Here is an 18,504-nt window from a genome sequence, read left to right on the forward strand (position 1 = left end):
AAATTTCGGATATCCGATCTAAAATATCTGGAAACTAAAAAAGCGGATCTGATATCCAAAAAATCGGATCACGAATTGGATGCTTACGAACACCCTTAGACGTAAGTATTGTAAACTTCACAAGCCTTATATGGGTGAAGCAAATGTTTTCTTTTCCTTGTATTATGGGTTAGACATAGGGGTTGTTTGACAATTGATTGTTGGTTGTTGGCTGTTTTAGTTGGTTTGTTTGACTGGCTGGAAGTATTGACTGTATGTATTGGCTTTTTGAGTTGGTTGTTCAAGCCAGTTGTTTGCAAAAGTATTTGGTAAAATTAGTTGTGGTTGTTGGCTGTTTATTAGAGAGTTTGTGGACCAACAAGCCAAAAGTCAATCCAAAAAGCTACTCCAGACAACCTTTCATTTTGACTCAAAAGCCAGCTTTTCAGCCAACCAAAAAGCCAATAACCAAACACTTTTTTTTGGTTGTTTGACCAAATTCAAAAGCTAAAAGCAAATAAAAAAGCCATTTACCAAACATAACCTTAATTAAATACAAAACATGTTTAGGTCATGATGAACGGATGTTTGTTCAACCGCTTGAGGATGCTCACTAAGGGTGTATTATTTTATTTATTCGACCTTATTAGCCCTTAGCCTATCTTATTATCCTTATATGAACTAATCTCAAATTATCTACCCTATATGTAAGTCAAATGAACTAATCTAAAACTAGGTCTTTCTATAAACAAGTTATACTATGGTGATCAGAATAACTCGTAACAAAAAGGTGATAAAAAGTAGAAATAAACCCCAAGTCTTAATGGATTAAAGAACAACGTCTTGAAGTGTTTGGTAATGTAATTTTTTATCATACACTTAGGTATATTCAAGGCTATTTTTTTTTTCTCACTGCTTATATTAAACCTCTAAATGAGCATAATCACATAATAGATAGAGCTCCAAATGAACAAATGAGCAAAAAAAAAATTGGTATACCCAAGTATATGATATATGCACTTTTCGGTAATTGGTATGTATAACAAAAAGTGTAGGACAATATAGGATAATTTTTTTAAAAGGTAAGAAGAATAAATTAGGAGACCCTCCGCACGAGGGGAACTCTTAATTCATCGTTTACAAGGATATCATGAAGAGCTGATCTATTACAATCATCAATACAAAAACTGATTCTATTAGGTGACCAACATTAGCTATCCAACTCACGACTTTGTTTGGTTTTCGAAAGATGTGCATGATGCTCCAATTGTTGAATTGCTGAAGAAGGAATTTGATATCTTGGACGATATGGGCTATTTGCCATGGGGGGGGGGGGGCAAAGACCTTTGACAACGTTGATGAGTAAGTTGTCGCCTTCAATTTGGAGATTGTTGATGTTCTCTTTAAGTGACAGGAGAATCTCTTGGTGAAGGTCCATGGCTTCCGCAATGAAGACTTGCGTGTTACCTAGATTGAAGGCAGCAGCTTTGCAGACCTTACCATTATGGTCTCTAATGATGACTCCCGCAGCGGCAGACTGTAGTCGAACCGAGCCATCAAAGTTGAGCTTGAAATGAGAGGAGGGAGGCGACTCCCAAGCGACGAGGAGGAGTGAGTTGTTAGGCGGATGGGGAAAGGAGAAAGAGTGAAAATGTAGGGGGATGCCACTTACGTGGCATTCGCCAATCTTATTTCTGAGGGTCCATTCAGAGTGCATAAATTTGGCCTTATGTAGAATTCTGTGAATATTTAATTTGTTGTTTCCGAAGATGATTTCATTCCTTTCCTCCATATACTCCATATCAGAAAAATGTATTTGGCCAATAAGGAATGTTTGCATTTAAGCGAATGAAGCATTGTCCGTATGTTGGTGAGATTACGTTTAAAAGGGAACCATTTTGTTAAATCATGGAGGCGCCAAAAGGAAAGAAGGTGTGGGCATGTTCCGAATAGGTGATCAATAGTTTCTCCATTGCAGTTACAAATCCTGCAAGAGTTTGTGTCGATAATATGTTATTGAACAGGGTGGAGCGAGTCCCTAGACTATTGTGACAGATTTGCCATAGGAAACTTTTGGGGGGGGGATGTCAATTTTCCGAATCCATCTAAAAAGGCCATTTTCCCCTATTGGGGTCCAAATTATGGGCTAGCCATGTTGTGGTCTTAATTGTGAACTCCCCTGAAGGGTGAAGCTCCCAAACTGGAGTATCATAAAAGTCATTTTGAGGGATTGGTATTCCTTTGATTGTATTAAGAAGATGTGAAGGAACAATTTGACGTAATTTGGTTGGATCCTTAGTGCAGTTAGGCAGAATAAAATTGTCGAGAGTAAGATTTGGGTCTATTTGATGCATGGGAGTGTTGAGCAAGGAGATAAGATTTTCACTATGACAACAGTTGTGCAACCAGAAAAGAATGTTTTTTCCATTTTCAATTTGCCAACGCGTACCTTTGTGCAAGAAGTCTCTCTAAAGGAGACTTTTTTTCCAGATAGGGAAGTCTTGAGGCTTTGGAGTGTAAGTGAACAGTGATGCTTGCCGTAGATATTTTGCTTTCATTAGTTCCCATAAACTTTTATGGTCTGTAGCAATTTTCCATCTTAGCTTAGCCAGGAAAGCTTTGTTCATTGGAAGAGTTTTCCGCAAGCCTAGTCCACCCAATGCTTTAGGTTGGCAAATTGTGTCCCAAACGATCATGGGGATACTATTTTTATCTTTATTTTGTTTCCAGAAGAAGTTTTGATGAATTTTGTCAATATTATGAGCTATATCCGCGGGGAGCATTGAAGAATCACAGACATACGATGGAAGGGCTTCGAGGTTACTCTCGATGAGGGTGAGTCGTCCTGCTTTTGACAAGAAGTTTCCTTCCCAGTGGTTGATTATTTGCTGTGATTTCTGTAAAATACGTTTATAATCTTCTGTAGCCGGATGATAATTACTAAAGAAAACTCCCAGATAACGTCCCAAGGAGGAATTTCGAAGCATATTAAATTGGCTTGCCAAGTGGTGTTTCTTTTAATGAGGGATCTTCTTGGAGAAGATTATCGATGATTTGTGGAAGTTAACTAACTGGCTTGAAAGTTCACAGAACTTGTCTATTGCGTTTTTAATATTCTGGCACACAGTAGGCGTTGCTTTACAAAAGAGAAGATTGTCATATGCAAAAAGTAAACAGGGAATGTTTGGAGTTTTGGGGGATAATTTGAACCCTATTCTTGAACCCGATATTGACTAGCGAAAGTGAGTTGTCGAATGAACACTTCCATACACAGGATGAAGAGGTAGTGTGATAGGGGGTCACCCTACCTCAGTCCCTTTGATGGTTTGAACCAAGGCGAGGATTGGCCATTTACTTTAAATAAGGAGAGAGTGTTCGGCCCATTATCCAAAATCTTACCGTATTAATATTTTGAAAAAATTATCATGGACATAAGTATGACTTGTGGCATGTGGGAGTAATTGTAGATATGGACTTGTGGGAGTATTTGTAGATATGGAAAATTATTATAGATTTAAGTATGAACGATGTGGATATTATAATGCGTCCATGCTTGAATATTTAAAATAAACTGCTTTGTAGAATTATTCATGCTACATAGATTGACAAAAGGCAATGAACTAGTAGGATTGTACATAATATATGTGTATATTGAATGTTTTCTGCCTTTTAGCTTGATTTTTTTTTTCTTGTTACAAAAGATGGAAAAGCCGAAAAAGAAAAAGAAAACTTATAATAAACTAAATGTGGCAGAGCCAATTATCCACTGCTAATCGATAATTGGTACATTAATTCGAACGATTTACAACAGGCATAATGTGGAACTGACATTAACAATTCTATAAAAATTTATTAAAATTTTGTTTCTCTTCCTCCATCTTACAAAGGGTAGGGTTAGTATTTGGTAACCACCATTAGGGTGAATAATTTGATACCGATGGACCACATAGTCACATACCACACAAGCCTAGGGCATCGAGTTCTTAAAATTGGGAAAAAGGGGGGGGGGGGGAAGTTGCTCCATTCCACAAGATCATCACTAAAATTCCCTCTCCTCCCCTACAACTTTGTTGCAAGGAAAATTTCCATCTTATTGTATTCAGATTTCACATAATCACTTCAGTGCGCTAAAATAGAATTATTAAACCACTAGGTATCAAAGTGAAAATAAAGTGTAAACCTTAGAGCCAAAACGAATTTAGTAAATTCACAAGACACCAAAGTGGAAAAATCCTTTGTTTAAACTACCCTTCCATTCACCTCCATTTGCCAACCCAAAATCAGAGTCTATTGTTGCACTTAGATTCATAAATGACTACATGAAAATAAAAACTCATGAATCATTTATATACAAGGCCACAAGGGTGGATCTAAGTAGGAGCTCGGTGACACCTATATAAATTGGTCGATACTCGAGAAGACACATATATCAATCACATAGATAATCATGATAATTGACGGCGTCATTGATCCAGACACAAAGTATGTACACACGTCGGTGGAGGATATAAATAGCAAAAATTGTTTGCAGTCCTTATCAGAGGCTTGGATACTTTAGATGTATATGGCATGCTGGGAAATGAACATTGAAGGAGGCTGCACCACTCCTACCAAAGCTAGCAGAAAACTCAAGCCAGTGTAGCATGAGAAGGTATGCATTGAGAAGGTATTGGAGCGAGATCAAGGAGATGAAGATTGTTATCATCGTTATATTACTTCAGCTTGTTCTGGATGTGTAGTTCGTATTCCAGCCATAAATCATCTCTAAACCATGAGGGTTTAGAAGCACTACAACAAATATCCTATATTTCATTCTAGTAGGAGTACACGGTCCTTGATAGAAGCATGGTAGAAAAAGCAAGTTGGAAAAATCCCACCTTTCACCCAACTTATGAGATCTTTAACGGGAATGAATAAGCATATCATAACTTGGAATTCTTTCATATTGCAGGAAAACATCCAACAGAATCAGCATGCTCATCTGATGTAATAATCACAAAGTTCTTGCTCAAAGTTTCAGTACATATCATGAAAAAAGAAAAGTAAAAGCAAAGTTATTCAATCATGGCAAATTGCATGGTTATGTGACGATCATCAAATTAACAACTATAAATTTTAACTGAAATCTAACTCTTTGTCGATCAATGACCACAAAAGTGCCATATCCAGATAGTGATGTATACAATCCATGGGAGTTTTTTCTTTGCTCAACATCATTCAAGACTATCGTTGTTGGCTAAAGAGAGCCTTGCTAACGATACCAGTAGCCTCAATGTACCGTTCCACACACCTTGATATACAGCTCTGCTCACTTCCACTTAGACTTGAACCTGGTTTTGTTATGCACTTCTCGAAACACTTCCCTCGCACAGTCTGAAGACATAAAAAAAACACATGTAAAGTCAATAGATGAATGATAAAGGTTGTTTTGTAAGTCTTCTCCACCTGACTCATGTCACAAGTCCAAGAAAATTTAAGTATATAGATAAAATTAATGACACAAGCATGCCAAAACTTATTGCGTTTTTCTTTATGTCATTACACAGGTAAGATAATCTTTTTGACTTGCAGTCCATGTGAATATCCAGCTATATCAAGCTTATTAATTCTAATGACATATGTAATCGTCTTGAGTGTTGATTATACAATCTTCTTTGGATGAAATTCAAAGTAAATAAGCACCACTTCACAATACCACATCAGCAACCAATGACATATGTAATCGTCTTGAATATTTTAGTGTGAGCTAATTAGACACAACAATTTGCTTGCATATATGTATACCATTCCACTGAAAATAATAGCCACATTATGGTCCTGTTTGGTAAATAGAGTTTAGAATTTAGCCGTCAGAATTTAGTGTTTGCTGTTAGAGTTTTAATTTTTTTGTTAAAATTTGACTGCTGATTTGACAACTTCTTTTTATAAATGTGTTTGATAACAATTAACTGATTGCTAAAAGCTTATTGTCATTTATTTATGTGAAATGATATTTATAGACATTTCTATACATATTTGTAGTATTATTATTAGAGAAAAAATTCATTGAATGTACTTCTACCTATTCCTCTAAAGAAAAGGCTCCTATTAGAAGCTTCTTCATTCTGAGAGTTTTTATTCCAAAACTCTCTTTTACCAAACACCCCTTTTAGAATTTTTGACTAATCAAAACTCTAAAAGTGGTCCAAAACTCTCTTTTTACTCCAAAATTCTAATTGCCAAACACCGCCGGTACAAATATACCCCTACGCCCCCTCCTTTCTTTCACAATTAAGATATGCCTAGAATTATAGGAATCATTAAGGGGTAAAAATTGAAGAGAAAATTAATTCAAGATGATCTTTTAAGGGAGTAGATTTTACTAATTGGTAAGTTTGGTATTAAAAAGGGCATATTTTTTCCCCGTCATCATGCTCTGTTTTCCTTCTTCTACATCTCCTACCTCCATATCTTCCCAACGCATAAACGGAGGCAAAAGTTACCCACGGGTGGTGGGTAATTGTTATCCTCATTTTTGGAGTAATGAATTACTCCATGTAATCTTCACTCTCGTACCAAACCTTCAAAAAATCCATACCCCATCAATCTTTCACCTCCGATTTCCCTTAATCCAGGCGAATGGCGACCCCTTAACTTGAATTAGCCACATTGAAAATCCAATGACAACTAGTTTCTCTCTCTAGGTGTTCAGAAATGTGGGCGTCTATCAACACAACTTCTCTTATACTAATCGTAATTAGAATTCCTCTAACACTGCGCTCTAGTAGATGTAATGGTTGAATTTCAGAATGTAAGTAAAGCATGTGATTACGAGGGAAGCGTGTTATACTTCTATGATACGAGTCATAATGCAAAGAAACGCCATAGTGTTCATCCCACATCATATATTTCTTCTTCAATACTTCCCTAATCCCTACATATCCTTAATACCACTATAGGATTATAAGTACTATAAGCGAAAATTCATGATATTCATAAGCACTTAAAACAGGATCTCATGCATATACATTCAAGGATCACATAATAGTTAAGAATTGACGCGTGATTTTCACAAAGCTCTTCGAGATAGAACCGCAATTTAGATTCCTCTACTAGATCCACCAATCAAGATCAACGCTCCACCAATGCTAGTTGGAAGGAAGATGACCTCTTCTATTTTCTTGGAACGATATTACGTAGCTTTTGAAAAGAGAGAAACTAACTGCTTTATTTTCTAATCCCCCACCTAATTATAGAAATAAATTAGGTTAAGAATCATCTCCTTTCTCTTTGGTCGGCCACCCTTAGAGTCCTTCATGGGCTCTAAGTTTTTCTTTTGTTATTCCAGATTGTGTAAGTGGACCTTGTATGATCCATCTAATTGGGCTTCGGGTTTATTATTTACTAAACCTGAAGTTTTGTCTAGCAAAACGTATAGACGACCCAATTTAGTGAAGTAATTAAACCCTCCCCTTGCCTTTGTGCTCATAGGACCACAAATATTTGTATGTATGGGGCCCAAGAGATCGCTGGTCTTTTCACCCTTTCTATTAAATAGTGACTTTGTCATCTTACCCATTAAGCATGATTCACATACATCAAATGATTCAAAATCAAATGATGGAAGAATACAATCATGTAGTAACTTTTGGATACGCTTTTGGTTTATATGATTCATTCGACAATGCCAAATATAAGTTAGGTTTGAATCATTTGATTTTTTTCTTGCTATCTATGTTATAGACTTGTAGTGATTTATCAAAGCACATATAAATAATTTATCAATGGCATCAAACATATTATTATAGGAAATGAGACAACACTTGTTCTTAATCTCAAAACAAAACCTTTCAAAATCCAAAACAAAAACAAAAATTACGTTCTTGGTTATCAAAGGAACAAAATAACAATTATTGAGTTCTAAGAACATAATTTCTGTTTAAGAACTCAGTAATTGTTATTTTGTTTCTTCGATAACTAAGAACGTAATTTTTGTTTCTGTTTTGGATTCAGAAGGGTTTTGTTTTGAAATTAAGAACAAGTGTTGTTCCATTTCCTTCAATAATGTGTTCTATGCCAATGCTAAATTGATAAATGGCTTATATGTGCTTGATAGGTCAGTACAAGTCTATAACATAGATAGCAAGAAACAAAAATCAAATGATTCAAACCTACCTTACATTTGGCATTGTCGAATGTGTCATATAAACCAAAAGCGTATCCTAAAGTTACAATAAGATGGTATTCTTCCATCATGTGATTTCGAATCATTTGATGTATGTGAGTCATGCTTAATGGGTAAGATGATAAAGTCAGCGTTTACTGGAAAGGGTGAAAAGGCCAGCGATCTCTTATGCCTCATCCATACAGATGTTTGTGGTCCTACGAGCACAAAGTAATTACTTCATTACCTTCATTAAATTAGGTCGTCTATACATCATGTTAGAGAATGCTATAAAACTTCAAGTTTGGTAAATAATAAACCCGAAACCCAAATAGATGGATCCTACAAAGTCACACTTACACACCAAAAGAGAGACCTAAAGCCCATGGAGGACTCTAAGGGTGGCCGACCAAAGAGAAAGAAAAGAAGAGGATTCCTAACCTAATTTATTCCTATAATTGGGTGGGAGAATTAGAAAAAAAAAATAGTCAGTTTCTCTCATTATTTTCTCTCTCCTCTTGCTTTTCAAAAGCTACATAATACTACTCCAAGAAATAGAAGAGTTCCTCTTCCTTCTAACTAGCATGGGTGGAGCGTTGATCTGGAGTGGTGGACCTAGTAGAGGAATCTCAATTGCAGTTCTATCTCCGAATCTCGAAGAGCTTTGTGGAAATCACACATCAAAGGTTAATTCTTAACTATTATGTGATACTTTAATGTATATGCATGAGATCCTGTTTTGAGTGCTTATGAATATAATTCATGAAATTCCGCTTATAGTACTTATAATCCTACAATCCTCCCATCCAAATCCCCTCATCCTTCCTAAGTTAGTTTAATCTCTGATTTCTATTGAATATTATCATTTCCCCAAAAATTTATAACCACATTGTTTCGTTCCAGAAACATAACAGAATCGTATCAAAAGATCCTTGAGATAATTGGACTATTTTCATACTCTCCACATAACTCAATACAATCTTCATACGAAATCAAATCAATCGCCAACCATTACTAATTCAGTAAAAATGAAGACATTTTCCAGACATTTGAAACTAGTATACATTACTATAATTTCCGGACAGAGTGAGCAATTTCCAAATATGAAATTCAATTCATTATATTTCCCTCTGAATCAAACACAGCCTTGAAGTTCCTTAATTTGCACTATAAATACCAATGCATCATTCAATTCATTTCGTAATACATTCAATTGAAAAGCTTGCACAACAACAACGCTAAATCAATTCGCATTATAGTTGATAAAACTAATTTCACCGACTTCAATTAGCTACAAGTAAGAATGTCTAACCTAAATATTAAAGTAATCTCAGAAATCGAAGATTTTTATCAGAAGATTATAGAAAATACCTCGAGGAATTCTTCAGCGTAAGCTTGAGCGAGTTGATTTTTGAGTTGATGCATGATTGCTTCTGGATTAGGCTGCGAAGAAGATGATCCACTTGTCGACGACGATCCAAATGAATCCATTTTCTCTTTCTTCGATTCTTCTTTGATTCACAGACGATGAAACTTGTGTATTTTTCTCTCGTCTCAGCTAGCTGATAAACCCTAGCTAAAACCTTCTGATTTCTTTCGGCTCTTTCGATAATCAGTATCTATATGGGCTGTGGGCTTTCTTCGGCTATTAGGGCCTAGTTACTTATGGTTTCTTTTGGGTTTATTATTAATTTCTTCTACTACCGGTATATATATGTCGTGTCGTGTCGTGCCAGCCCATATACCTCATGCTTTGTTGGTATGGGTTTAGAATAGATGAAGGAAAAAATCATGTCCTGTTGAATTCGTGCCAATTTTTAAAGGAAAAAAAATCAAAAATAATGCACCACTAGGTCCATGTGTTATGCTGAGGCCTAAGGGGAACATGCACCACTTGGCCCATAGATTGCATTGGTGGGACACCTCAAGATTTTAGTTTTATTTTGTGTTGATAATTAACAAGAAAACATGATGTCCAACTCGTAATGCTCATGCTGAATTTCGATATTGATGTATGAGTACACTCCACACACCACAACCCAACTCGTTGTGTTAAGCTAGTCTGGGTTACGACATGTCGGGCTAAACTTGTGCTAGGTTGATCCATGTCCAATTTTGATCTTAAGCATTCACAAAAACAGTTTTGAAACGCACATGTGCCTCTTGCTTTATTGGCATGAGTCTAGAACAAATTAAGGAATATATTATATCATGTAGAAATCGTGCCAATTTTTAAAAGAGATGCTCATGCACCACTCGGCCCATGTGTCATATTGAGGGGTACATGCACCACTTGGCCCATAGATTACACTGGTGTGCCACCTTAAGATTCAAGTTTTATATTGGGTTGATAATTACCAGGCAAACATGAGGGCTAACTTGTGATTATGCTGAATTTTAAAAAAAGGAGGCCTAGGCACACTCCATATGTCACAACCCAACTTGCCGTGTTCAGCTAGTCTCGGTTATGACATGTCGGACCAAACTTGTGCTAGATCGGGCCATATACAACTCTAATCTTAAGCATTCCTATGTACAATTTTAACACGCATAAAATGAGCTCTATATATCTCCGAGATAGAATAATAATTTGCCTTTTTTAAAACCATTTTTTTTATATAGTGTATGTTTTGACTAAAATCCAATATTGATTTGAAATCACATTCAAACTCGCTCATCAACCCTGAAGTTACAGACAATTATATTTGTTATTAATATACTTTAATAGAATAAATGGTGATTCACTTATTGTAGTTTTGAGAAGGGGGAAGAGCAATTTGTCTGATGACCAAGAAGAACAAGAGTTTGCCTCGCTTCCGTAGTCAAGAATAAAAAAAATGAAAGAAAATAAATTAATACGTATTAATCCTAGATTACCACTCCCTGATGAAATGTAATATATTACTAGTAGTAGTTAAAATTTAGATCAAAAGAAGTAATCTACATTTATATATATAGATTTCTTCAATAGAACAAATTCGTCAGCCGGAACATGAGGGATGACGAACGCCATGTCCTAAGCTTGTTACGTGGTCGGCTTAGCTTTCTCCTAGCAAGAACTAAACAAAAATTAAGGGTAAAAAGAAATGTATCCTGATCCACAAAAAATTAAATAGTATTAAAACTAAGTATTATATACTCTAAGTCTATAACTAGTGTAGAATGTAGAATGAACCTCACTACATGAACTAAGAATAATTGAATACGGGTTTACTCGTTGAAACAAGAGACATTATTATTTAATGCTTAACATGAGCCGATCATAATTGTTGAAATATTAGTTGGTCGTAGCTACTCCGTGTTTTGATGTTGTTTGAGAAAATGCAATGAACATAATTTTGTAGTATGTGGACTGGTAGATTTGATTAGCAATTAATAGTAGGTTCCTAACATGAAGTGTTTGCTAAATGAGTACTTAACTACTTTACGAAGTTCTAATAGCTTTAGAAAATTGGCAAGCAATGTTTGACTATTGCTCCCCTTCCATAAAAGGTCCAACTTTCATTTATCTCACAGTAGTCCCAACTTTGGGGGCGTTTTACAAATATGGTCCTAGCAGGTCACCTAACTTGCGACAACAGTGGAACCTTTGCAACCATTACCCTTGCCACCACTGCTACCCCGTCCTCTGCCCTCAAAACTTTTGTGCCTCGCCACCCCTTACCTCGATCCTAAACTGCAACTTTCTGCCTTCCTGCCGCCGGCTCGCCATAACCTGACCGCCCTCTCGTCGGCCACAACAACACCGTCCCCTACCTCCTCCCTCTCACGCGTCCATCCTTCTCCCTCTCCCCACGCAACTCTCGATTTCTTTCTTCCCCTCCCCCTGGTTCGCTGCTACACAACCACCATGAAACCACGGCTGCCCCACACCACTACCAGAACCCCCTCCCCCGCCCTAGAAAAACCTTCCCCCGCCTCTGAAACCCTCTCCCCTACTTATGAGATTCCCTCGATCTCATGTCCCCCCATAAAACCCTCCATCATCCCATATCACCCTTCCCCGCCACCCTCTCCCCCGCCCTTGAAATCCCTTCCCTCCCCTTCCTCTCCACCCCCTCCCTTGCCCTAGAAAACTTCTCCCCCGCCTTGAAAACCCCCCTAAAACTTGTAAAAGAATTAAAAAAACATTTATCGCTTAAATCGATACCCCGTCCACTTGGACCATTTTTGTAAATCACCCCCTAAAAGTTAGGATTGCTGTGGGATAATCGAAAGTTGGGACCTTTTATGAAAGTGAGGCTATAGTTGGGACCGTCCAATCAAAATTTCCATAATTATTGTATCTACTACATTAATTATGGTAAGAGATAGGCATCTCAAAAGCGAGTTCAAGGTTAGACATGATGAAAAATACATATGCAATTAGATAGTTTCCTTATAGATAATATTGGCCTCCGATAAGAGTATGATATATTATGTGGTAAAGGGTATTGATGAAACACCACTAAAAGTACTTTAAGGTGGGAATTCTTTATCCGACCCTTCCAATCTAAAAGAATTTGACCAACTTAACTAAAATGAGTTCAGTTGTATTAGGTGGCGATTCGATAGGACAGATCTTTCTTATAATAGGTTTTGTTACACATAATCGATTCTTGTTTCATCTTTAAGGGTATTCCTTATATTGAGTGTAAGTAATAATTATGGAAAACTATGTAAATTCTTTCTAGGAGGTCTCTCATCTCAAGTATTGGATTTAATTTTTTTTTTGCAAAATAGGTGGGCGAGGGGGTATTTTGCTCGTTAATTAATTTTTTTAAAACAAGCTAAGCAAAATAATATCTTCAATTACCTCCATGAAAAGGATGAAGAATCTCTAATCTTGTAGTTTAACCATCACTTGTCTTTATTTTAACATCAAAATATCATACATGTGAAGGAATTATTTTTCTAACACTTGGTGAGTATTGTTGTTAAATATGATCTAGTAGACACTTAATTCATGTGATAGTTGTTACAATCTTCATTATTAGTACTTTACAATGTCCTGTTAAAAGTCTTTGTCTCTAAATTATGAAACTTTCTTATGTGATGCCTCTTTTGAAGGATAATTTCATGTGGGATATTCCTTTAATATTATTAGTAAAAATAATGGTTATAATTGATAAAGATCAAGTAATACATGTCAAGATTCAAACTTACAGTAATATTTTGAGTAAAGTGAAGGTCATCTCTAACTACTTTCTATGACCATTTAAACACCTAAATTAGTAAATAATTTTGTTATAAATTCTCAACTTAAAATTATTTTAGGAATTACATTTAAATATTTAAAGTTCGAAAGCATTTGTCAAATTGAATACTCCATTAGTAACTTCAATTATGTTGATGCACTTTGAGCTCATTTCTCTCTCTCTATCTCTCTCTCTCTCTCAGTTATCAATATCTATCAGTAGGCTCATTCTTTCAGTACTTAAAATTTACCTTAATATTCAGGCTATCCCCTCAACCAAAATTTTTATAATTAGACTTGCTTTGTGACAAACTGATAAGAGGCACAAAACAAGTCTTATGATTTTCTCATTAATCTCAAGAATATATATTACAAGAGTCCTTAAGGAGATAGAAATCTAGGAGAATAATATGTTGCCTAAGAAGATAAGGAAACATATATACAAGAATATCTCAAACATTCCTAGAATATCTTAACACCCTCCTCAAGTTGGAGCATAAGGAGCACAAATGCCCAACTTGGACATGAGAAGATCGAACTGAGACTTTCCAAGTGCCTTTGTGAAAATATCGGCCAATTGAGCCGTAGTAGGACCATAAGAAGGAACAAATAATCTATCCTTGATGGCATCACGAACAAAATGACAGTCAACCTCAATATGCTTGGTGCGCTCATGAATCACTAGATTTTGGGCAATATGGAGAGCAGACTGACTGTCACAGATAAAATGGATAACCTTAGGATGATGAACTCCAAGACTCAACAAACCCTTGAGCCACTTAAGCTCACATGTAATAGCCGTCATCAACGATACTCAACCTCCACTAAAGACAAAGAAACGGTATGTTGCTTCTTCGTCTTCCATGAAATGGGAGAATGACACTAGCAGAATAAATGCTATTTGCTGCAGTTAAAAAGTTTCCTATTGCTGCGGTTTTGGACGCGCAACAATTAAGGGGGCAGCAATAGATATTAATTATATTGCTGCGGTTTCAAACCGCAGCAATATCTGAACATATTGTTGCGGTTTATAAGACAAACCGCAGCAATATACTTTATTTCATGATTAAAAGAACAAGAATATTGCTGCGATTTAGTGTATAGCCCGCAGCAATATGGCATGGGCGAGTAAAAAAAATCAAAAAAAAAAAAAACAGAGAAAAGTAACGGTAAACATTGATGAAACAAACATGAAATTTCTCTGGAATTTCGTTCCAGTGAAGAAAAACACAAAAAAGAACAAACAAACAAACCAGATTTGGAAAATGAAACTAACATCAAAAACAAAAATTTAACTGAATATTAAACTAAAATATGAAATCTTTAACATAATTTGTAAAAATAAAATAAAAAAGAAAAAAACGCAAGATCTAAACATCAGATCTAAATACAAAATGAAAAAATACAAAAAAAAATTGAGAACGGACGACGTGCGAAGGGTGACGGCGACGGCGACATGTGAGGTTTTCGAGCAGATAAACGGCGACCACGACGTGCGAAGAGTGACGGCGACCACGATTTGCGAGCAGATATACTTACTGCCACCGACCGACATAAAATGGGCAGCTGTACTTGGTAATCGAACGACGGCGAATGTTGGCGTCTTGGTGAGACGAACGACGAAAGAGAATGAGAGGGTCGAAGAGCAGATCTTGATTACCAATATCTTGAAACAAAAGTCTGAAACTAACGAAAGAGATGACCGACGAAAGAGAAAGTCTGAAACTGACGAAAGAGATCTTGATATCGAGACTTTGTGAGCGACGAAAGAAATGACAGATCGAAGAACCAGATGGTCGAAGAATGAGAGAGTCGAAGCAGGAGAAAGAAACTGAGAAAGTCTGAAACTGAGAGAGAGGGGCGTGAGAGAGTTTGAGTGAGGAGAGGCGTGAGAGAGAATGAATAAGGTGAGAGGAGTGAGCGCTAAATACCCTAAAGTTGTAATTGAACTTTTAAGGGATACTACTGCAGTTTGTGACAAGAACCGCAGCAATATATTAATTTTTTTTTTTAATATATTGCTGCGGTTTTAAGCAAAAACCGCAGCATTATCTTTTTTTTATTTTTTATTTTTTCTTGTTACGTGATATATTGCTGCGTATGGGTAAAACCGCAGCAATATCACCACAGCAAATAGCATTTATTCTACTAGTGTAACCCAAGAAAACCAGCTAATAACCAGACAAAGAACAGCGAGTGATAGGACAAGATGTCCAATCGGAGTCACACAACCCTGAAGAGTAAGATCGTTGTCGGCATAGAGTAAGATGTCATGCCCGCGTGTACCTTTGAGGTACCGGACAACCCGAACCGCAACCTCTCGGTGAGCCACACAAGGAGCCTGAAGAAACTAAGAAAGAATATAGACCGAATAAGCGAGGTCAGGACAAGTGACGGCAAGATATATAAGTCGCCAACTAGACGACAATACCGTTTCGGGTCTTCAAACAAAGCACTAGTGTCATGACCGAGGTGGTGATTTTGCTCCATAGGATAACCACACGGCTTTGCGCCCAACAACCTATCTCAGAAATAATATCAAGTGTGTTCTTCCGTTGACACGGAAACAAACTAAAAGTATTGCGAGTGACCTCAATGCCCAAGAAAAATTTAAAGGAACCTAAATCCTATTCAATTTGAAACAGTCACTGAGATAAGCTTTGAACAATGAAATAGGAGCAGAGTTATTGCCTGAGATGATGAGATCATCGACATAGACCAAAACATTGAGCTGAATAGTGCCATGATTGAAGGTGAACAAGGAATAATCAGAGTATGATTGAGAGAAGCCATACCCTTTCAAAGCTGTGACAAGCTTTGCAAACCAACACCGAGGAGCCTGCTTGAGGCCATACAAAGATTTATATAAACTATAAACAAGGTTGGAATTAGACCGAGCAAAACTAGGAGGAAGCTTCATATAAACTTCTTCCTCAAGATCACCATCTTTGAAGGCAATGTAAACATCCATCTGATGAAGCTCCCAATGCTTGGAAGCAGCAATGGCAAGAAACACACAAACAGTGGTCATTTTGGCAACTGGAGCAAAAGTCACATTATCGTCAAGGCTTGCCTGCTGATGATTACCAAAGATAACCAATCTAGATTTGAGACGCTCAATACGACCATCAGAATGATACTTGATACAACCATGTTTCCCTAGATTAAGAGGTTCCAAAGTCCAAGTGTCATTATCCTCAAGAGCCTGAAATTCTGTCTACATGGAGGCTCGCCAACCATCATATTTTAAGCCTCCTTAAAAGAGCGGGGTTCCTGTTGAGAAATAAGAGCTGCAAGAAACTTTTGATAATTTGCAGAAAAATTGTCACAATTAATATAGTGTGCCAAGGGATAAGGAGTAACTGAAGAAGTAGAGGAACCGGAGGCATGAATGGATGAACGATCACCTAGAGCAATAATAGGATGAGTGACATAGTCTTTGAGACGAGTAAAGGAACTTTGGGACGGTGACCACGACCCATAGGAGAATGAGATGAGGGGTCTGAAGGAGAATGGATCAAGGAAGGGTCTGAAATGGGACCAGAACTCGAATTGGACTGAGAAAGAGCGGAAATGAGAAGGAGCGAGGCATTTAGTGGATCTGGGCCATGATTTGGGTGAGAGACCGGGTCAGGTGAAGAGGAAAGGGAAGGTGGGCCTAAATTTGGGCCAGAAGCAGTAGTGGGTGAAGGAGGGCCGATATCTGGGCCAGAAGAGGTAGTGGGTGAGGAGGGCCTGGAAGGGGCTAACATGGAGGGAGAGTGGCAGGCTGTTTTGTAAGGATGAGGGGAATAGGCCTGGCGTTGGGGATGGCCCAGACGGAGGAGAGATAGGGGATAGATGGGAAGGTGTTTGGGCTGGATTCGGAGTGGTAGTGGGAACGATGGGTTGGAGAGTGGAAGAAGGGTTATTTTTTGAAGTGGGTGAAGATAAAACAGAGGAAGATATGGAGGAATTGGGTGATGATGGAGAATATTCATCAAAATCAATCTGAATGTCAGAGGGAGTGGAAAACAAAATCTCAGAAGATAAGTGGTGATCAATAGAATTAAGAAAAGGGAAGGTATGTTCCTCAAATTTGACATCACGAGAAACAAAAAACTTTTTAGCCTTAAGATCATATAATTTCCACCCCTTTTGACCATGATACCCAATTACAAACACACATTTGCGAGTACGACTCGCAAACTTGTCACCCTTAGTTTTTTGATTATGAGCAAAAGCAAGGCATCCAAGAACACGAATAGGATCATAAGAGGGAAGACAACCAAACAAACATTCAAAAGGAAATTTGCCTTTAAGCAACAAAGAAGGAGTGCGATTTATTAAATGTGCAGTGGCTAAAACACATTATTCCCCCAAAAAAGCAAATAGGTAAATGGGCTTGAAAACGAAGGGCACGAGCTACATTTAGAACGTGTTGATGTTTACAATCTACCCTCCCATTTTTTTTTGGAGTACCCATACAAGAGGTTTGAAACAAGATGCCAGAGGAAGAAAAATAATCAAGTAAACAACGGAATTCAGTGCCATGATCACTTTGAACAATTTTTATAGTTTGAGAAAATTGGCGTTCAACCATAGCCATAAAAGACATGAACATATAAAAAAACTTCCATTTTATCAATCAAAAGGTATGTCCATACAACTCTAGAATATAATAATTATCCACAATAGTTAAGATCAAGTAACGTGCAACACTAGAGGAAAGATGACGATAAGGCCCCCATAAGTCACGATGAATTTTCTCAAAAACTCTTGAAGCTTTATTATCACTAGAAGGAAATTTAGTTCTACAATGTTTAGAACGAAAACAAATCTCACAATTGGGGTGCAAACGACCCTTATATTATGATTGCAAAGAGGAGGAAGTAATTTTTACAATGTTCTCAGAAGGATGTCCAAGATGTTGATGCCACAAGTCAAAAAGAGAAGAATCAGAGGAGACAGAAACATGTTGTATAGAATTATTGCCCACAAAGTAGTAAAGTCCGTCCTTCCTACTCCCCATTCCAATATGCTCCTTCATGCGACGCTGTATAACATAAATAGAATTATTAAATTGGACAACACACTGCAAATCATCACAAAGTTGAGAAACTGAAAGTAAATTGCAGCTCAAATTAGAAAAAAAAAGGACGTTCTTAAGAATAACTTTAGATGTCAAACAAACCGATCCAACCATCATAGATAAAACTGTTGCACC

The 18,504-nt window shown here is 37.1% G+C and overlaps 1 protein-coding gene across 1 annotated transcript; it reads right to left on the reverse strand.

Annotated features, from left to right (window-relative positions):
• Positions 1-4,899: 4,899 nt before the first annotated feature.
• On the reverse strand, positions 4,900-9,745 carry LOC104892652 (mitochondrial import inner membrane translocase subunit Tim13). The gene is made up of 2 exons (XM_010678635.4): positions 9,494-9,745; positions 4,900-5,352 (listed from the first exon to the last, which is right to left on the reverse strand). Exons 1-2 carry the CDS (start codon positions 9,611-9,613, stop codon positions 5,203-5,205), a joined length of 270 nt encoding a protein of 89 aa, XP_010676937.1. The 5' UTR covers positions 9,614-9,745; the 3' UTR covers positions 4,900-5,202.
• Between the last annotated feature and the right edge of the window lie 8,759 nt (positions 9,746-18,504).

The sequence above is a fragment of the Beta vulgaris genome, chromosome 5 (genome assembly GCF_026745355.1).
Source record: "Beta vulgaris subsp. vulgaris cultivar EL10 chromosome 5, EL10.2, whole genome shotgun sequence".
Lineage (NCBI taxonomy): Eukaryota > Viridiplantae > Streptophyta > Magnoliopsida > Caryophyllales > Amaranthaceae > Beta > Beta vulgaris.